We start from the raw sequence: 21,266 nt of genomic DNA on the forward strand, positions 1-21,266 counted from the left end.
TTGTTTAAATGAGCAATGGAGGAGAGGTGATGGGGTAGGCTGGGAATGGGAAAGTTTAACCACATGCAATTTTCAGGTTCTGTCAAGTCAGTGCTACGAAAATTGCTTTCCCTAGGGCCAGTGATGAAAGGTGTATCCTCCCCCAGAAATCCTGACTTGGGATATAGAATGGGGATATTGGAGAGGGGAGTTCAGAAGGTAAACCCTATATTTTAGACCTGCCATAGAAAAGTAAAATGACTTAATGAGGAAAAAAAAATTGAAATTACATCTCATTTTTTTAAATGTTTTTATTTATTTATGACAGAAAGAGAGAGATAGAGCATGAGCAGGGGAGGGGCAGAGAGAGAGGGAGACACAGAATCCAAAGCAGGCTCCAGGCTCCGAGCTGTCAGCACAGAGCCCGATGTGGGGCTCGAAGTCACAGACCACGAGATCATGACCTGAGTTGAAGTCGGACACTCAACCGACTGAGCCACCCAGATGCCCCTCACATCTCATTTTTTGGTGTCCTATGCTCTGCATTCTAGAAAAACCCAAATTAATTAAAATACCACAATAAGACCGGGTTTTATAAAACATCTTTTACTTAAAATGAAGCCTCTTAGGGGCTGTCAACATGGATGTATGTGTTACACACGAATAAAGCGAAGTTAAATCATAACATAAAATTAGTGCCAGAGAGTGCTTTGCAACCATTTTATGAGAAATAAATATTACTGTTTTAAACCCCAGTTCTCTACTGAGGTTGAATCCTGATAACTGAAAACTCCTTTGAGTCGAGAGAGCACTTGGACTGGGATATGCAAAACGGACACGGAGCTCAGTTTGGGAGGAGTTGGTGGGTCAGTCTCGGGAGTGGAAGGCAACGAGGGAGCGAGGGAGGAAGGGCACCGACAGGACTGGCCAGATGATGAGGGCTGCAGATGGGTGGTGGACTGTTAAGAAAGATGTCTCAGGGTCAAAACTGAGGTTGTCCATGTTACTGTGAGGTAAACCTGCCATTACTTCCACCTTTTGCAACTCTTCAGCTGAATTAACTTTTGAGCAGGGTGACCATGAAATTATAAGCTCTCTGGGAATTCAGAGAAATCTAGGAAGGTCATTGGGCTTTTAATAGGGTATGGAATGGAGGTTTGACCAATCCTATCTAGCAGGGAAATCTGAGCAGCTGGCTGCATCACCTAAGGCAATTTAACATGAGTGGACTTTATATACACTTACATGTCATTCTTCCCTACTCCATTCCCTTGAAATTCACGTATTTCTAAACAAGGAGACGGAAATAGAGATGCAAATCATATATAAACAGTTGAATTTCTGCTTGAAAGTACAAAACCTCAGTGAGTATCTTTCATACTGCTTTCTGCCTTCTCTTTCTGCATTTGGATAAGTCCTTATTGCAGTGGTCTCCCAGACAGCAGCCAGAAGATAAAGAACAGGCTCAATGTGCAACTGGGAATCTGGGGAAGTGAGGTGGTCTTAGTAATACATGTTCTTGTCCCACCAGCCTGTGGAGGTAGAAAAAGTTAATGAGAAATGGGGAGTCTGTTGAAGTGGATAAACAGAGTCTCAAAAATTATGTTACTACTTACTTCCAGGGTAGAGTCTGATGAAAAGTTTTCGGACCTCATCATACACCCAAATCAGAATGGCATATGGCACAGCCACAAACCAGTACTGAGGCCTGGAAGCAGGAGGGAGGAAAGTCAGTCTGAGTGCATCCAAAGAAAAGGCCCAGCTTCCTGCCCATGGGCAGAGGGCCTCTTGTTCATTTTCTCTGCCTTACTGGACATAACCATATTGGGTCATATAGTGTAAAACTGGGAAGCTTCTTATTTTACCGGACTGTGACTGGTAGAAGCAACATCTGCCTATGAAGTGTCCTATTAGATGAGGGTAGAGCTGGGACGGTGAAACCCATTTCCTCTTCTGGGAAAACTAGCAGGTCTAAGTCTCTAATATAGCACAGATTCAGTCTTATCTCTTTTGAAAGGCTGGAGAGGAAAGAGTTCCCTAGAATCCTAATGTTCACTTAGGCTGTGACAGCTCAGAATATGGCTATCTCTGGAGCGCCTGGCTGGCTCAATCAGTTAAGAGTCCGATTTCGGCTCAGGTCATGATCTCACGGTTCGTGAGTTCAAGCCCCACATTGGGCTTTCTGCCATCAGCAGGAGCCCGCTTCAGATTCCCTTCTCTCTCTCTCTCTGCCCCTCCACACCCACTCTTTCTCTCTTTCAAAAATACATAAACATTAAAAAAAATAATAACAGGGCTGGCTCTTTCCTGCCCACTGTTGAAGAGGAACTCACCGGAGCATCGTGAAATTCAGGGCTGTGACACTTCCAAGCCCATAGGAGAGGATTAAAGCAATGATAATCTGTGAGGCAATCCCCAGCCAGATGACTTTATTTCTACAAGAAACATAAAAGCAAACAGATTCTGAATTCACGTGGCCACAGGGCCACACACCGGTGGAGTCACAGGCATGACCCTCATCATTCCTGTGTCGAAGGCCCAGGGCTGAACTATGAGGCTGGATGTGGGCAGTACCTAAAGAGGCCCTGCTGGAAGATGGAGTTCCTTCTGGTTTTCCTGATGAGCACATCCGCTATCTGCTGGACCATGATGCCAACAAAGAAAGCTGTGTAGCCTGTCCATTCTAAGTATTTCCTCTGGTACCATGTCTGTCAATGGACAAAGAGGAGACCGTGAGACCCCAGATGGAAAACTTGGAAGGAGATTTCCATGCAGTTCTATAAAGCTTTACTTTCTCCCCACCTCACCACGATTGACAGAGGATCATCTCCTTGTGCTTGGAAAGAAACTTTATTTATTTTTTTTTTTAATTTTTTTTTTTCAACGTTTTTTATTTATTTTTGGGACAGAGAGAGACAGAGCATGAACGGGGGAGGGGCAGAGAGAAAGGGAGACACAGAATCGGAAACAGGCTCCAGGCTCCGAGCCATCAGCCCAGAGCCTGACGCGGGGCTCAAACTCACGGACCGCGAGATCGTGACCTGGCTGAAGTCGGACGCTTAACCGACTGCGCCACCCAGGCGCCCCTGAAACTTTATTTTCTTTAACCAGTTGAGTAGGGAAAGATGCTAACTTAATTGATATGGCCCAACTGTGGGTGTTGTTGGACTGGTTACTCCTCCAAAACAATTGCAAAGCCAAAGTAAGAAAAGTGACCTCAAGGCATGTGATTCAAGAGAGAAGGCTGAGTCCTGGCAAAGGCCAAACCAATGTAACCAAGGGGCCCACAAGCCCTATTAACTGAGAAAACTTTTACTTTCTCTGTCTCATTAAGGCTGTCCAGGGAATTGAAAGTTCTGCATGAGTCTGGACAAGGCCGTGAGAGGAGGGGGGAAACAGGAGGACGTTGAAGGGAGAGTCTCCTTCCCTTACCCATTGCTGTCCGTAGGTGTCTTCTAAGTCATTCACATTGCCGTTTTCCCATTCTACCCGGAGGTCAGCGAGAATGCTGGGTTTAAAGCCCTCCTGCGCATACACGGTAAAATACACAACAAAAGCTCCCACAGCTTGCATGAGGCCTAAAAGCACAAAAGAGTCATTCTAGAATGACTTCAGAATTGCGTGTGCACTCATTCTCCTCTTGGTTTCTCCTCTCATCCCAACCCCACCCCAGAAGGAAAAACAGTTTCTGCCTGTGACTGGAATGCATTCTCTGGGAGGTCCCTCGTATGACAGGTGAGAGGTGCTCTCATCGTACCAATGTGCAGGTAAGAGTATACGGCAAGTTGCTGGTTCACCAGTCTGTCCTTCTTCTTATGGCGAGGCTTCCTGTTCATAATGTCACTTTCAGCTTTCTCATAAGCCAAGGCAATAGAGGGAATCTAGACGGGGAGAGAGTCTGTGAGGCCTAGCCCTGAAACACTGTGCTGTACCAACAGAGTGATAGTGGCAGTGGCATAGCCAGGGGTCTCAGGGTAGATGGTGGGGTGGTGGATGATAATGGTAGTGGGGTTACGGGGTTATGGAACTGGTCTATCCAGGGTGTAGACAATAGGGGTGGATTGTCTCTAGAGAATTTAAAAACAGTTGGCTTTAGGGGCACCTAAGTGGCTCAGTCGGTTAAGTGTCCATCTTTGGCTCAGGTCATGATCTCGTGGTTCATGAGTTCAAGCCCCGCGTCGGGCTCTGTGCTGACAGCTCGGAGCCTGGAGCCTGCTTCAGATTCTGTGTCTCCCTCTCTCTCTGCCCCTCCCCTGCTCACGCTCTGTCCCTCTCTCTCAGAAATAAACATTAAAAAAAAAGAAGAAGAAATTGAAAAGAGTTAAGGGGGGGCGCCTGGGTGGCTCAGTCAGTTAAGCTTCTGACTTCAACTCAAGTCATGATCTCACTGTTTGTGGGTTTGAGCCCCATGTTGGGCTCTGTGCTGACAGCTCGGAGCCTGGAGCCTGCTTCGGATTCTGTGTCTCCCTCTTTCTCTGCCCCTCCCCAGCTCATACTTTGGCTCTCTCACTCTCTCTCAAAAATAAATAAACATTAAAAAAATAGTTGGCTTTAAAAATCAATCTACTTTTTATTATCAACATGTGCTGGCAGTTCTAAAGATGCTAATTATAAAACACTTTTCCCCTCTGGGGCAGATTTTTCCTGCCATCCTCTCCCCCTTTGGCATGCCACTAGGTCACACTGGTTCTCTCACAGGCCCTCCCACCTGGAAGGACTTTTAAGGACAGATCGCTGGGCCCCACCCCCCACCCCCAGACTTTCCCAAGGCCAGAGAATCTGCATTTCTAACAAGTTCCCAGGTGATGCCCTGACCACACTGCAAGAGGCACTGCAGTGGAGAAAACGAAGCAAACTGAAAGAGCCTGCAAAGTGATCTGAGTGTAAACCATGAAGGACCCCAATTCCCCTCTAAGGTAAAGATGGCTTTAGTGTCTCTGCAATGTGGAGATTGCCTGGGTATTACATAAAACAAGAGGGTAGAAGCCGGCCATTTGCAGGGCCATTCTCACTGCGAATTCTGTTCGCTCCCTATTGCCTTTTCCTCCCTTTGCCTGTGTAAGCTGGAGCCATGTGGATAACTGTCATGATGCTTTCTTAAATGGATACATACTAGAAGGGAGGGTTTAGGTGATGTTATTGTAGGTCAATATGAGGCCTGATAAAGTGTTAATAAGTGCGAGTTCTTACTGTGTTTAGGTGAGGGGCTTCCAGACCACAGATTCTTTTACTTAACCAGGGGCAGGTGTGGGTTATCACCGTGGCCATTGGGCCCGCAGTGTTACAGGGGCTATTTAGTGATAGTGCTTTCTTCTCCAAAGGGGAGGGAGGCACATGAGCTGAAACCAATGAATCGCATATCTTGGGGGGAGGGTGAAGAACTCATGTCTTGAAAAGCTCTTACACGAGGTGAAGTGGTTTTAACTTCCAAACATTTGACAGATCTCTCTAGTACTTTGCTTTCTTTTTTTCTTTTTTTTTTTTTAACGCTTATTTATTTTTGAGACAGAGAGAGACAGAGCATGAACGGGGAGGGGCAGAAAGAGAGGGAGACACAGAATCGGAAGCAGGCTCCAGGCTCTGAGCCATCAGCCCAGAGCCCGACATGGGGCTCGAACTCACGGACTGCGAGATTGTGACCTGAGCTGAAGTCGGACGCTTAACCGACTGAGCCACCCAGGTGCCCCTCTAGTACTTTGCTTTAAGATGTGGCTGGTGGACCAGCAGAATTGGTATCACTTAAGAAATACTAGAAATGCAGAAATTCAGGCCCTGTTACATCGAAGTTCGAGGAGAACTGATTTCGTCCATCTCCTTGCCCTTGAAGGTAATGACCCTGAAGTTTACATTAGTTATCAGATCCTGTTCCCTTTAGTGCTACTTACTATGTCTGTGCCCAAGTCGATGAACAAGATCGTAATGGTGCCAATGGGCAGAGGGAGCCCAACAATGATGTAGATCAGAAAGGGGCACAGCTCAGCAATGTTCTTGGTCAGGGTATAGGCGATAGTCTTCTTTAGGTTGTCGAAGATCAGGCGACCTAGGCAAAGATGTTCTTCTATAGGATTTGCTCTTGGACCCCCAGGTGACCCCTGTCTCAGTAAGATCACCTGAGACCTCACTCACCTTCCTCCACTCCTGTGACTATGGATGCAAAGTTGTCATCCAACAAGACCATGTCAGCTGCATTTTTGGCCGCATCGGAACCTGCTATCCCCATGGCAATCCCAATATCTGCCTTCTTTAGAGCCGGAGAGTCATTAACTCCATCCCCTGTCACAGCAACAACCGCATTCTGTGGGGACACATGAGAAAACAGGAGACAGCAGGCCTAAGGGGTCACGGGTAGGACAAGATCAACACAGTCTCCCCTTCCTCTGGAGGATGTAAGGATGACTAGAGCTGAAATGAAGGGCTTGTTTTTGGGAAAAGATAAAGCCGGGAAATCCTAGAGCAAGAACAACGTGCTCGATAATTAAAACCATGTGTGTGGCAGGCTAAAGTGGATATTTCATATCTTGTGTCTTTACAGTTTTTGCTCTATATCTTACACTTTTATTTTTTTTTAATTTTAATTTTATTTTTTAAATTTACATCCAACTTAGTTAGCATATAGTGCAACAATGATTTCAGGAGATTCCTTAATGCCCCTCACCCATTTAGCCCATCCCCCTCCCACAAACCCTCCAGTAACCTTCTGTTTGTTCTCCATATTTAAGAGTCTCTTATGTTTTGTCCCCCTCCCTGTTTTTATATTATTTTTGCTTCCCTTCCCTTGTGTTCATCTGTTCTGTGTCTTAAAGTCCTCATATGAGTGAAGTCTATGATATTTGTCTTTCTCTGACTAATTTCACTTAGCATAATACCCTCTAGTTCCATCCACGTAGTTGCAAATGGCAAAATTCCATTCTTTTTGATTGCTGAGTAATACTCCATTGTATATAAATACCACATCTTCTTTATCCATTCATCCAGCGATGGACATTTGGGCTCTTTCCATACTTTGGCTGTTGTTGATAGTGCTGCTAGAAACATTGGGGTGCATGTGTATATCTTACACTTTAAAATCTCTCTATAATCACACCTACCACAGCACCAAATGCTTCACTGTCAGAAAGCTGTGCATGCAGGAGGGTCTCAAAGAAGGGTGGGGGGTCAGCCCCCTGAGAGGGTAGAAATGTACGGTGATGAAAATGGGCAAAGAATTGTTTCTTGAGGGGTTTAAAAAGTGCCATAGCCCTGATCTGGGATCCAGATCTCAGACCCAAATTTCCCCACAGGACAGTGACAGACCTGGAAGGTTCTTTGGGAACTGCTGTCCACCCACCTGCCTTTGACAGCCCTCTACAATGATCAGCTTCTGCTGGGGGGATGTTCGAGCAAAGACAATCTCTGAGTAGTTGGTTAAGAGCTCATCCAGCTGTTCTGGGCTCATGTCCTTCAGCTCTGTGCCAGTCACCACTGCAGCTTTAGCGTCCCTAGAAGGGTCAGAAGGAACTGAGTGAGGCCAAAGGTTGGATCTTATACTAAAATGCTGTTCTGGGCAGGAAATGGGCCGAAGTCTCTTTGAATTTTACCTGGAATCCAATGTCCTTGACCCTAATACTCTATCTAGTGGGGTGATAGGGGTTATGAGTTCTGGGGACACGCTGGTCTCCATTTCAAGACAGTAAACTGAGGTTAAAAAAATAAAGCCATTTCCTGGTATCATACAACAATAGGAATAAATCTTTTGCTTTGTAGGAACGGGTGGGAACATTCCTGGGGCAATGTAACTTCCTGTTCATATGTTTTGGGTCCTAGAATTCAGTTTTTGCCAAAACACGCAGGTAACAATTCTTTGTTGTTTATTTCAGACTTATAGTGTCTACTGTGTAATGAGCTGTGTAGGGAGAACAATTTATTGAGGTCCTCAATTTATTGAGGTTTATTGAGGGAGAACAATTTATTGAGGAAAACTTATCTGCTGCCGATAAAAGTAAGGTTCTAGAAAGTGTAATCAATTACACAGATCTGATTGTATTGTTCCATGCTAAAACATTTCAGAGGCTTTCCACTGCACTTAGAGCAGACCCCGGAGTCCCTAACCTGGTCTGCAAGGCCGGGTGCAGCCTGTGCTGTTGAGCGTCACTTCCCCTTTGGCTGGCTCTCTCCTGCAGCCCACTGGACCTCCCAGCTCTGAGCCCTCCATACCTCCATACCCTCCACTGCCCTCAGGCCTTCACAGGTCTTTCTGCCTTTGCCAGGAATGGGCTTCTCTCACCTCCTCTTCCCTTGACTAACACTCCACATTTTAGCCTTCAAATCTCAGCTTCTACACTCTATGTACAAAACACTGCATGCCTTTTTCTTTACACTTGTTTGTTTTGAACATTTTTAGGTCTGTGTTTTCCTGTTGGTGCTAAATTCTAGAATTCTAGCACTTGACTCAAAATACAGGTATTTCTATGTTCTGGTAAAAAAAATAAAAATATATATATATATGAAAGTAAGATAAGAAAAGGGTGTGTCCTTTCTCCCCACAGCTGCAAAAGTACAAGTATTACATGATCATGAAGCTACAGTTGACACAGTGAATAATTGAAAACATTCACCAAAGTATCCATCCCAACCCCTATTCAGTGTGGTGAGTTGCATGAAAATGCGTAATCCTATTATTTTTAAAAACAAAGAAAATAAACAAAAGCTCCAAAAAGCTTTTGTAGATGAATGTTGTTTATACAAAGGAGCATTGGAATACTCGGACTTCAGATATTGTTGCTGTGCCCAGAGGCTATAATTCTGTTGGGTTGTCTTAAGTGGTAATTTGTTGCTCGGGTAATAATTTATTACCTGACAGCTTGGTATTCTAAAAGGCATAAATGCTTGGGTTAACTAGAGGGGGTTCATTGGTCTCTCCCTTTCCCCCCAACATGTGTGGAGTTATAATAAAGCCAATATTTATTTTTACACTAAGACTTTGGAGTCTTTGGTCATCTGAATTATCAACAGTCAAGGTGACTCTCCTCCCACTGCTAGAACCCTTGTCCCCTGTGTGTCTCCTTCACTGTACTTATGACATCACAAATAGTTTTTATTTTTCTGTCCCTCAACCTAGATGGAAAGCTTCCCAAGGGCAGGGATAGTGTCTGGTGTCTTTGCTGCTATAGTTCCAGTGTCTAGCACCGTGCCGGGTACCTTGTTGGCACTCAACAATTAACTGTTGAAAGCTAATACATGACTGAATGGATGGATGAGTGGACTAAAGGATAGACATGATTACAAGAATTAGGAGACACTATGGAAAACCGAATCTTTCCTCAGGAAGCAACTGAATAAATACTCAAAATGAGCCCTAGGGGAGTGCACCAAACACAGAGGGTTCTTAATATTCCTGATTATACAACTGGATCGACAGCAAGTAATTTCATATAAATTTTGTTTCAGTTTTTCTCACTCTAAATTTGGCACTGAAGTTTTCCGGTCTACTCCACTGGGTTTTTTAAATTTCATACAAGGAGTACATAATGGGTAATTTTCATGGTACCAATACAGCCTAGCATTACCCTGAGATAATGTCTGGCAAAAAAAGGGATTTGCTCCAAATAGCACAGCTCTTTAGAGCCAACAAGGATACGAACTTGGATAAGAATGTTTCTGCTACATTGGTTCTGTGCTTACCGTTTGTTAACTTGCTCCACAGCAATGTGGAGGCGTTTTGCAATGTCTTCCACTGTCTCACTGTTGGCTGAAATAATACCCACACTTTTGGCAATAGCTTTGGCTGTGATTGGATGATCACCTGTAACCATAATAACCTAGAACACAATGAGAGAGGCATGTGAACAATGAGAATCTCAGATGGCCAGAGTAGGGATAGTTCAATATCAGCCCAGAATGTGATGAGTGATTATTGTGGTTTGCCCTTATAGCTAGGTTTTGATCTTTAGATCAAAGACAAAACTGTCTCTGAAGGACACACTGACCTCCTTGGATCTATCCTTGCTTCCAAGCTTCTTACATTTCCTCCTCTGACATTAGAGGAAGACCTTTCCCTTGCATGTTACTTTATTTGTGAAAGGGCTGGTGATATCTCAGGTAGATATCCTGAGAGAGCCTCATGTTGCTTCAACAGCCTTGTTATTAACATGGTAATGGAATTAATATTTTGGTTCTGATATCATGAAGGCAAATGGATTTTGAGGCTGAACCTCAAGATTAAGCAATAGAACCTTTTTTTTTTTTTTTTAGCGTTTATTTATTTTTGAGACAGAGAGAGACAGAGCATGAATGGGGGAGGGTCAGAGAGAGGGTCAGACAGAATCTGAAACAGGCTCTGGGCTCCGAGCTGTCAGCACAGGGGCCCGATGCGGGGCTCGAACTCACGGACTGCGAGATCGTGACCTGAGCCGAAGTCAGCGCTCAACCGACTGAGCCACCCAGGCGCCCCAGCAATAGAACCTTTTATTCTCTATCATAGTTTAGGGCAAGAAAGATAGAGTCAATTCATGGCATTCTCACTGCAGTTACTATTGTGGTTTGTTCCACCCAGACACAATCATTTTGCCTTTATTGGACGGTTACTAGAATCTTAGTATAGTGAAAGTAGAGATAAAAAGGGGGTGGGGGATTATGATATTTACCTGAGACTTGAACACTGACTACCTCCTATGACAACCATTCTTAGAGAAGTGTACAACATAAATGGAGGACTTCTTAAGTCAGGACAATAACTCCCACCTTGATCCCTGCACTCCGGCATTTGGTGACCGCATCAGGTACAGTGGACCGGGGGGGATCAATCATTGATAAGAGCCCCACAAAACACAGGTTAGACGTGGGAAAGTTCATGGTGTCTACATCAAATGAATAAGATTCTGGAAACTCGTCTGCTGGCAGGTAGAGATGACAGAAACCTGGAATGTGCATGAATTGGGGAGTCAATGAAATTAGGATAAGAAATAACAAAAGAAAAGGAGGAACATTTTCATACACTTTTACTATTTTACTAATACTTGAGTGGATACCAGAATTGTTTCATTATTTCAATTCTATAATGCATGCTGTAATTAGGAAGGACGTATTTCATTCAAAAGTAATTTACTGGGTGCCCACTGGATTCTCTGTTATGTTCTAAGGATATAGAAACCAAGAGGGGTCAGCCTTTGCTTCTGGAGATATCTTTTTTTTAAAATTTTTTTTTTAATGTTTTTTATTTATTTTTGGGACAGACAGAGACAGAGCATGAACGGGGGAGGGGCATAGAGAGAGGGAGACACAGAATCGGAAACAGGCTCCAGGCTCCGAGCCATCAGCCCAGAGCCTGACGCGGGGCTCGAACTCACGGACCGCGAGATCGTGACCTGGCTGAAGTCGGACGCCTAACCGACTGCGCCACCCAGGCGCCCCGCTTCTGGAGATATCTTAGTCTAGTGTGGAGACAGAGACATAAGAGATAAAGCATAAAAAAGTACAGTGAGTGTTACAGAGTAGAGTCACCTGGGGGAATCAGGAAAGACTTCCCCAAGGAGGTCACAAGTGAGATGATTCTTGAAAGAGGAGTTAGACATTTTCCAGGGAGAGAAGGGAGATGTGGGATGAGAAGGCCATTTTAGGCAGAGAAAACGGAACGTGCCAGTGCACAAACTGGGGAAAGAATCTGAGGCGTCAGGAGAATGGTATGAAGCTCCATGTTTAATCAAGGTGAGTGTGAGAGAAAGGCCATTAGGAATGGAGAACCTTTCATTACTCAGAAGGCATCTGCCTCTCATGGGTTGAAGCAGAAAAGATTCCTGTGTCTGGTGGGACTTCCCAGGTCGTATAACTTTCTCATCAGCTTTCACATCAAATTTGTTTTCAGCATGCCCCACTGCTTTACACGTTTTAGTAAAGCACAGAGTTTGAGAGGTCAAACACAAGGTTCCTAGAGTGATTCTGGTCAGATAGGTATCAAACCTGCACTGAAAACATAACCTGGTGCTGTGGGTTATTTAAGGCATGCTTAAAGCATTATTATCTCATTTAATTATTTCATTTGCTTAACAAGCTCAAATATCTTTTAGAAACACACATTCCACAGATTCCATCTCGACTGGCAAGAACTTTCACGATGTTTAATGAGCCTTATCATCAACCGTGAACTTCTGTTACCTTAAATTCATATTCAGTAGTTTACAGGTTCCATTCTGTCAACCCAGGATTCTCATTAAGAACATACCCTTTGATATCACTTAAGTTACCACAGTTAGGCTTCTGCCACAGTGGCTGGATTTCCATGGTTCCTTCCACCTCTAACATCCCTAGTCTCTGCAACTGGCACTATTTTCTCCCTAATAAGCAAGTGAGCAACTTCAACATTATTCTAAACTTAATTTTCTCCTCTAACTAGTTGCTCAGACTTACCAGTTCTGCCTCCATGAAGTCTCTTGTGTCTGACCCCTCTTTCACATTCCTATTGCCTTGGATCAAATTCCCACCCTCTTTCACCTGAATGAGGGAGCAACCTCCTCCTGAGAGCCATGCCTCTCCTCTCCCTGCTGCTGCCAAGAACTATTCTTTAGAAAACACTGTCATTCTGATCAGTCCACTTGCTGCAAAGCGTTTAGTGGCTCTCCTGACTGTGGAATGAAAGCCCAGTTCCTCACCCACATAAGGCACTCCATATCATGCCCTGCAGTCTATCTTTCCAGCTCATTTCCTAGGACTATGTCGTCTCATTCTCCTGCAATGCTAAACACAGACTGGCTCACTCACAATGTGTGCACAGACCCCATCCATTTTTAATTCTGTGCTTTGGCTTATGTTGTTCCTTCTACTGTGAATACTTTTTTTCCACCTCCCTTCAAATATGGTCATGCAAGGCTGAGTTTAAAATGTAACTCCTTCCATAAAATCTTCCCAGATTTTCCTCATCTGGAAGCAACCCCACCCTCCTCAGTACTATCATACAGTATTCTCATACATGTTTGTTTGCCATGCTTTCTGTGATTCATGTGGGTGCCACAGCTACTCTGCTAGATAATAAGCCTGTCTCCTCTTGTGCCCTGACCTGGCATAGGGCCTCACACCCAACAGGTGATGGATAAGGGTACTGCTACAAAGAGCTCACCCAGTACACGCTCCCCCAGGCCTCCCAGCTCCATGTACGCGGTGTGGAAGGCTTCAGCTGTGCTCTTGTCCAGAGGCTGCTCCTGGCCATTGACCATGATGGTGCTGCACTTCTCTAAGATCCGCTCGGGGGCTCCTTTCATCACCAGGAGGAAGCGCTTGTCATTGGGGTCATCCGTCTTGTGTATGGAGAGCTGGGAGGGAAGGAACTGAGCACGTTAGGTACAGCCTGCCATTGAATAATGACACTATCTTTACTAATAACGGCCTGAACTGGACAGATCTCTTAATTAGCAACATGACAAGAAGATTAAAGATATCCTCTCTCTCACTGGGCTACTCATCCTTGACGTGAAAAAGGGTGTTCGCTATAGGCATGTTCTATCCTTTTTTGATTTTGTGGTCAAATAATACACAGAGATCTAGACTTGGTCCCAACTCAGAGGGGTACCCTGAGTTTGAATCCACACTAAGTGGAGCTGGTCTTTCAAAAAGAAACTGGTTGCTTTAGGGAGACCAGATGTGGCTGTTAGCCCATGAAGTCTCTGTCTTGAACCAGATCTCCTGGGAAGCCTGTGGGGGTCAGAGGACCTTGGCCACCTTATCTCACCTCCTGTTGCTACCTCCCTATTGTGAGCAGCAGCCTTTCAGACCAACGCTATTCTGAGCTCAGGCAGGGGTGAGGGCAGCAGGAATTCCTGTGCCTCTTCGTCTCCAAATCAATCCAGTTTCACAGCCTGGACATGAAGGAAAATGGTAGGGGTGGAAGAAGTGGGCATTCTCACAGGCTTTCAGGAGAAGAGTTAAGTAGGTTCCACAATTTTAACATCAACATCCTCTCACCTACTAATTCTACTTCCAGATTCATCCTAATAAGATAATCAGAAAAAATCTGAAAAAACTTATAAATGATCATAAAATGGTGAAGTCTTATATAAGCTGTTATTGTAAAGCAGGTACTCTTCTAAGCCTCTGAAAGGAAATCCCGGAAGCTGGAGTGTTTGCTAGAGAATGAGTAAGTTACTAAAAAAAAAAAAAAAAAAATCTGCCATTTTGGGTCTATCCATTAATTCTAAACCAGTAGTTCTTAGCCTTCTGCATATCAGAGAGGAGCACAATTAAAAAAAAAAAAAAAGTAGAGGGCAAATATGGTATTTTTTAAATGGGCAAGTAAACATATTAAAAAAAGCAACTAACCAAAACCAAACACAAAGCCAAACTAAAACCTCACATCTATTACCACTATCATTTTCTCAAAGATATGGTATTTTAACATTTAAAAAGTAGGAATAATAGGGGTGCAAGAATGGCTCATCCGGTTAAGCACTGACTCTTGATTTCAGCTCAGGTCATGATCTCATGGTTTGTGAGATGAAGCCCTGAGTAGGCTCTGTGCTGACAGCGTGGAACCTGCTTGGGATTCTCATTCTCTCTCTCTCTCTCTCTCTCTCTCTTTCCCTCCCCCACCCCCACTCACACATGCTGTCTCTCTCAAAATCAATAAACTTTGAAAAAAAAAGTAGGAATAATAAACAATTTTGTAGTGTGTACTGTTCTAAGTGCTTCACAAATTGACTCATTTAATTCTCAAAACCACCCTAAGGCTGTGGGTACTATAATTACCACCTTTTACAAGGGAGGAAACTGAGGTGCGGAGAGATTAACTGGCATGTGCAAGGTCATACCCTAATAGGTGGCTGAGCTGGGATTTGAATTCAGGCTACTAGAGTCTCTGCCTTAATCAGGCAGCATATAAAGGATAATATTTTAAATGAAATACATTCATCTTTATATAAAACTTTATAAAATATTGTCATCATTTTCACCAGTTTGCCACAAACCATTGGAAATATTTTTATGGACCAGTCTCAGTTTGGGTAATTGCTTTTTTAAATCAATAAGACATAGACCTTCCACTTTATTTCCTTTGGTTGAATGATACCCCAGAGACCAAGGTCATGACATCTAAGACTCTTTGATTAGGGTTGAGTGTTGCTCATGTGTAGATATAATGTAGCACTAACAGCACCCAAAAGAGGTTCTTTGACCTCTTCTGCAGGAGCCCACATAGGACCTCCTTTCTACTTCCAACTCTGGGTAGCCCACTTTCTTCCTCAACATTTAGTACATGAGGCCTTACAGAACCTACTTTTTCTCATTTCTCACATCATTAGGAAAGGCTTTACTGGAGTAGATGGAACCCCAGTCAGATTCTGAGTCTTGTTCCTGATTAGAAGGTATTCAATCTACGCCTTAAGAGCATGAACTCCCTGGGTCTGTTTGAATCCTGGCTCTGGCCCTTACTAGCTGTGTGATAATGCTCTGTACCTCAGTTTCCTCATTCCCTACCTTATAGAGTGTGTGATTCAATGTATGTAGAAATTAGCATATAATACCTATCATTACTATTGTTATTTTAGGATTGTTACTCATTCTATTTTCACTTATGTTTTGAATAAGAGATCTAACTTCCTGGCTTTAGTATTTTACTTCATACAGTTTTTAGTTGTCTATTTGGCTAACTACAATTCTTCATTGGCTTGTTATTCACAAAGACGTTTGCAACACAGTTATTTCCCAATCCTAAATGCCATCCAAACAAAATGTGTGGGTAAATACCAGAAACGTTTACACAGACATGGTTATCTTATTTATATACTTTCCTGTTATGCAAAGACCAAGTCATGACGCCCTGCTCTCAGCTTTGGAGTCTATGGGAAGTCCCACTTGCAGCAGTAACTGGGTTACAAATTGCCATTTGTCCCCCCATGAGAAGGATAGAGCTAGTGGGTTCTTAGCTAGCCTGGAATGAGGGAAGACAGCTAGCAAAGGATGGCCATTTTCTTCCTGAGCAATGGGTAGAAAGGAGATCCCTGTCAACTGCATATGGGGCAGAACTAGAAAGCAACGTGGCTGGTAATAGTCATCTGAGAAGACTGTTCATTGGTTTTCACAAAAGGCAAGGCTTATTCACGTGGCCTGAACTAAATTGTTCTGCCTTTGTGTTGTGGTAGACAAAACATGGCCTTGGGAGTTGAAGAGATGTGTGAAAAGTGGTTGTGCCACTCAAATGTTTGGGTAACTCTGCTAGGATTGACATTTTTTTTCTTTTTTCTTTTCTTTTCTTTCCTTTTCCATTTCTTTCTTTCTTTTCTTTCTTTCTTTCTTTCTTTCTTTCTTTCTTTCTTTCTTTCTTTCTTTCTCTCTCTCTCTCTCTCTCTCTCTCTCTCTTTCCTTCCTTCCTTCCTTCCTTCCTTCCTTCCTTCCTTCCTTCCTTCCTTCCTTCCTTCCTTCCTTCATCAATATTTTCTAAGGGCCTGTTTCCTCACCTAGAAATTGAGATTAATTAGCCCTACCTCAGGTTTATTGTGAGGATTAACTGAGAGAATGTATGTAAAGTGCTGGACATAAATGAAGGGCACAGTAAATTTTACTTCTCCCCACTCCCTCACCTTTCATTTATCCTTTGGGATATGGCTTTTGCCCCTCACTTGTGCAAATGTTACCCGGAGGGGGTGGGGGTAGGGGTGGGAGTGAAGTGGTTGTGTGTGTGTGTGTGTGTGTGTGTGTGTGTGTGTGTGTAACATAGATCATTCACAGGAACAGCCGGCACCTGATAAGATCTCCACTTTTCTTTCTTCTCTATCTACTTCCAGCAAAGGAAAGAGGCCAGCAAGGGAAACCTATTCTGGGCTTATTAGATGCCCAGGCCCTGCATCCCTGAGGACTATTTCTGAAGTCAAATATCATTCAAAATATACACTAACCAAAGGATACTTACAGCTAGAAATGCTGTCTAGTGATGGCAAAGATTCGGTTGTGAGGAAAAACTCACCTGAAATTTATTGGTTGAATTAAAAGGGATTTCAGCTACTTTGTGGTTTCTTTTTCTAATTTCCATCACATCACCCAAAATGACCTCTGAGAACTTCAAAAGAGCAGTTTCTGAGGCATCTCCAACGACAACTCTCTGAGAATCAAGAGATAACAAATATTTGCAGCACATAATCTGGTTCTTTTGTGATCATATTTAATGAGCCAGCATAGAGCCTAGTTAAGCTTACCATCTAACAAATGATTACACCACAATTAGCCACTGACTGAAGCATGGTAAAAGTGTTAAACTGAATGGTGCTGCCTACTGGCATTAGGGAAGTTCAAAACAGAGCTCTGAGAGAGCTGGAGGGTCTCAAGAAAAAAGCAGATATGAACTAGTTTTGAAAGACGGATGGATTACCAAGAGATAAAGGTGCAAAAGAAAGCCTTCTGGAAACCAGAATGTCATGAAAGAAGGCATGAAATGGAAGAGTTCGGTATATATTCTGGACATACAGGAGGGTATGGCAGGCAAGGTCTAAAACTTGAGAAGCCAAAAACAGAGATGCACAGAAAGTTTTTGAGCAAAGTTAGGTGAAGCAGTTCATCTAATGAAGTCTTTAAGGAAAATTAGTGGCACGGAAGAAAGACTTGGGGAAGGGACAAACTGAAATCATGGAAGCTAATTAAGAGGTTGGTATAATTAATTAGATATAAGGTACTAGTGATAATATAAATATAAAATTATAGATATTTTTGAAGCAAGAATACTAGGACTTGGTGATTCACTAGATATTAGGAATGAAGAAAATTAAAGACGACTTCCAAAAGGTTTGGCTTGAATGACAAGTAAAATGGTTATGTCATAGAAAAAGTAGGAAATTTTGGACGAGAGTGATTTAGAGCCAGGTTGGGCACATGTGGAAGGTGACAAGTATAATTTGTTGAGAGTCTAACATGGCAAAACTTCTGAGTGGAAACACAAAACTAACTGAAGATCCATGGAGTTTGGGTGAGAAATCAGAATTGGAGATGAGGATTTGAAAGATATGGGCAGAGAAGTGATTGGCCCAGAAGAGAATTGATGAGCTGTCTGATAGAGAAAGAAAGAGCAAGAGTCAATGAAGGAAACAGATGGCAAACAGAAAAGCCAGGAGAACTCACTGAGAGGGAGAAGCAGAAGGGGAGAGGAGAGAGGAGGAAGGGAAGGAAGGAGGGGGAGGGAGAAGTTTGTTTTTGTATATTCCAACATTCCAGGACCCCTTAGAACCCCATCTTCTGCCAAGAGGAATACGTTCTAAGGTCAATCCTTCTATTTTCATCCAATTGTATTTTAAACTTCAGCAAATGGATTTAAGTAATAAAGTGAATGGCATTTATGTAATTATTAAAGCTAATAATTGTAATAATATGTAATAATATGTAAATAATTGTAATAATATGTAATTATGTAATAATTAAAGCTTGGGGCTTTAATTATATTTACTTTAAGGAAAGTACCTTAAAGGCACATCCATTTTCAGGAATGAGACAGAATTTTCAAAAGACCAAATCAATGTTCTGAGGACTTTTAGACATCTCTGTGATTTCTGAAAGCTACTTAGAGTGAAGAAAATTTTCTGTGGATCTTGTGGGTCAGACTTGTTCTTACTGGTACAAACTTTACGTAGTTGGAGAGATTTAAATCAAGCACCAAATCAGAATGGAGAAAGTGACTTCAAACTGGCTGTGATATTTACGACTGAGTGATGCTGAAACTTTACCTTCATGATGGGGACACTTTCCTGTCCCGGTCTGAACTCAGCTCTGTTGCACAATGTTATTATCTTTGATAAGGAGGCCCAAGTTCCAGAGCTTTGATCAAAGACTTGGTCTGGAAAACAGAACAGTGGATCCTGGGGGTGGCAGGCCTAATACCCATGCGATTCAAACAATTCTCTGAGACTGCAACCACATTCCGCTCGGCCTCCTCTGCTCAAGTCCACAACTTCAGGCCCCACCGAATGTTCCAGAAGACTTACTTGAATGGTCTTCACTGGTGTCAGCTATGAAGATCTGATTGTCGAACCACAGATGGGCCACGGTCATCCTGTTCTGGGTCAGAGTCCCAGTCTTGTCTGAGCAAATGATGGAGGTGGAGCCAAGGGTCTCCACTGCCTCCAGGTTCTTCACCAGGCAGTTCTTCTTGGCCATCCGTTTAGCTGTCAGCGACAGAGTCACCTAGACCGGGGAGAGAGAGAGAGACAGAGGGCGAGAGACCGATAGAAAGAGACAGAGAGAAAGAGAGAGAGAGGCTTTGAGAAGAATTATCATTTTGAACTTGGGCTCCAGAACATAGAAGCAGCTGGAGCTGAACTGATTGCAGAACAGAGGTATAGTTACAGATGCAGCAAAGCTGACCCAGTGCCTGATAAACCACATAAAGACCTATATGCCACAATCTTTTTATTAAACTTAGGAGGTAAATAATATGCCTAAGTTCCTCAGTTGCAGAAATTGCCAAGGATATTTTTTTTCTTTTTAAGAAATGTGAAAACGTAGAGAAGGCATCAGGCTTCCTGAAAATCTGTAGGTGGTAGTTTGAGTTTGTCTTATCTAGATCTTAAGGAGGAAGATAATATATGCAATTTGCAGATAGATCTCCTGAAAATGAAAACATAACGTTTTCTAGGACAGTGCGTTTGAATATTAACAATATCACAATTCCTTTTGTCTACGCAACAGTCTATTCAGAATGTCCCATGGTATCCCTGACAGGGAGGGAGTGTGGCTCTGAAGACGGAGGAGACTCACAGTGTATGGTGCGTGCTCACCCAGCACAGCAGAATGCTAAGGGTTACCAGGGTCAGGGTATAGGCCACCTAGCAGCACGGACTCACAGTGACAGTGGCCAGGAGACCCTCAGGCACATTGGCCACAATGATGCCAATGAGGAAGATGATGGAGTCCAGGACATGATACTTCAGGGACACTGCGATGATGAAGAAAAGGATGCCGATGGAGATGGCCACTCCTCCCACAATATGAACAAAGTGCTCAATCTCAATGGCAATGGGTGTCTTCTCATTTCCAACTCCTGAAGCCAGAGAGGCAATCTGACCAATGATGGTGCGGTCGCCTGTGTTGATGACCATGCCAGTCGCTGTGCCTACAGGTGAAGTAGACATTTTATTCCAGGAGTCCTCAGCTACAAGGGGACCACAGCCCGTTTACAGTCCTCTCTTTGCTGGCTTACACGATCAATTAGCACATGACATTACAAAGTTCTCTAGGCTTTTCAGTTCCATGTTTTCTCTTGGAAAGGCTTTGTAGCAAGAGGTGGTAAAGAGATAAGAACATAAAACCTAAGGGGGAGAAGGGGGATGGGTGGGGCACGCGGTCCTGAGAGACAGCTGAACTTACCTTCCAGACAAGTTGTAGAATAGAAGCCAATGTTCTTTGTTTCCAGGGCATTGTCATGGGTAAACTCAGAGGAGCGGGCTTGGGGCTCCGATTCCCCAGTGAGAGATGAATTATCTACCTAGGAGAAATTTTGAAAAAAGTTGAAGACTAGGCATCTCGTTCCTGTCACAGTCACACTGAGACCTGGAAAGACAACATAATGGCAACTAGTTACGAGCGTGATCTTTCGGGTGCCCTGTGATGCTTACCTTACAGCCCTGAACAGACAACAATCTGATGTCTGCAGGGATCCGGTCTCCTCCTTTAATCTCCACTATGTCTCCCACCACTAGTTGCTCTGCAGGGATGGTCTTCTTCTCGGAATCTCGAATGACAAGAGCTTGCTGCAAAGGAAAACAGTGGCAGGCAACTCATCCTGGAATGATGCCAGTGCTCCTCCATCTGCCCCTTCCCACGTCTCGGGAATGCAGGCCATGGAAGCCACAGCTCTCGGAAGCCAAAGACTCGTACCTAGGGACTGAACATACTACGATCTCTTGTTTCTTGAGGAGGAACTCTTAGAGAGTTCTTGGAACCAGAATATGCTGTTGTGGGCAGATATAACAAACTGACAGCCCTGGGTATGACAGTAAGAGGGACAATTAACATTGAGTGATCTTAGATGGGATGTGCAGGGAGAGCCCTGAAGCCTGAGCCAAAGGGTTTAGTAATCTTGCTCAGATCAGGGAAACTTTAATGGAGTGGGAAGCAGATCTCCCACTTCTTAGCACAGATGATCCCATCCAGAACCCTCTCCAGCTGGCAGCTCCGTGCGCCAGGGGCAGCATGGTTTTCCTACTGTGCTGCCAGTGGTGTGTGGTCTCCCTAGAGGACACCTAACACGGGACCCTGTGGGAAGACAGCAGCAGCAGGCCTCCCTCACCAAGAGCAGTTTGGGACAATGTGCAGAGAGGCTCCAAAATGGGTGCAAAAATGATCACAGA

At 43.8% G+C, this 21,266-nt stretch overlaps 1 protein-coding gene across 1 annotated transcript in view; it reads right to left on the bottom strand.

Annotated features, from left to right (window-relative positions):
- Positions 1-569: 569 nt before the first annotated feature.
- Positions 570-21,266, bottom strand: part of ATP12A (ATPase H+/K+ transporting non-gastric alpha2 subunit) — a 29,203-nt gene continuing 8,506 nt past the window's right edge. Inside the window, exons 6-23 of the mRNA XM_058690694.1 lie at positions 20,532-20,666; positions 20,284-20,401; positions 19,761-20,029; positions 18,903-19,101; positions 18,645-18,754; positions 16,901-17,035; positions 13,067-13,259; positions 10,699-10,874; positions 9,640-9,776; positions 7,307-7,457; positions 6,106-6,274; positions 5,865-6,019; positions 3,737-3,860; positions 3,412-3,557; positions 2,554-2,687; positions 2,313-2,414; positions 1,596-1,687; positions 570-1,511 (exon numbers count right to left, since the gene is read on the bottom strand). Of these exons, the coding sequence (XP_058546677.1) occupies positions 1,483-1,511; positions 1,596-1,687; positions 2,313-2,414; positions 2,554-2,687; positions 3,412-3,557; positions 3,737-3,860; positions 5,865-6,019; positions 6,106-6,274; positions 7,307-7,457; positions 9,640-9,776; positions 10,699-10,874; positions 13,067-13,259; positions 16,901-17,035; positions 18,645-18,754; positions 18,903-19,101; positions 19,761-20,029; positions 20,284-20,401; positions 20,532-20,666 (2,574 nt within the window). The 3' untranslated portion in view covers positions 570-1,482. The remainder of the gene's footprint in view (positions 1,512-1,595; positions 1,688-2,312; positions 2,415-2,553; positions 2,688-3,411; positions 3,558-3,736; positions 3,861-5,864; positions 6,020-6,105; positions 6,275-7,306; positions 7,458-9,639; positions 9,777-10,698; positions 10,875-13,066; positions 13,260-16,900; positions 17,036-18,644; positions 18,755-18,902; positions 19,102-19,760; positions 20,030-20,283; positions 20,402-20,531; positions 20,667-21,266) is intronic.

The sequence above is a fragment of the Neofelis nebulosa genome, chromosome 1, assembly GCF_028018385.1.
Source record: "Neofelis nebulosa isolate mNeoNeb1 chromosome 1, mNeoNeb1.pri, whole genome shotgun sequence".
Taxonomy (NCBI): domain Eukaryota; kingdom Metazoa; phylum Chordata; class Mammalia; order Carnivora; family Felidae; genus Neofelis; species Neofelis nebulosa.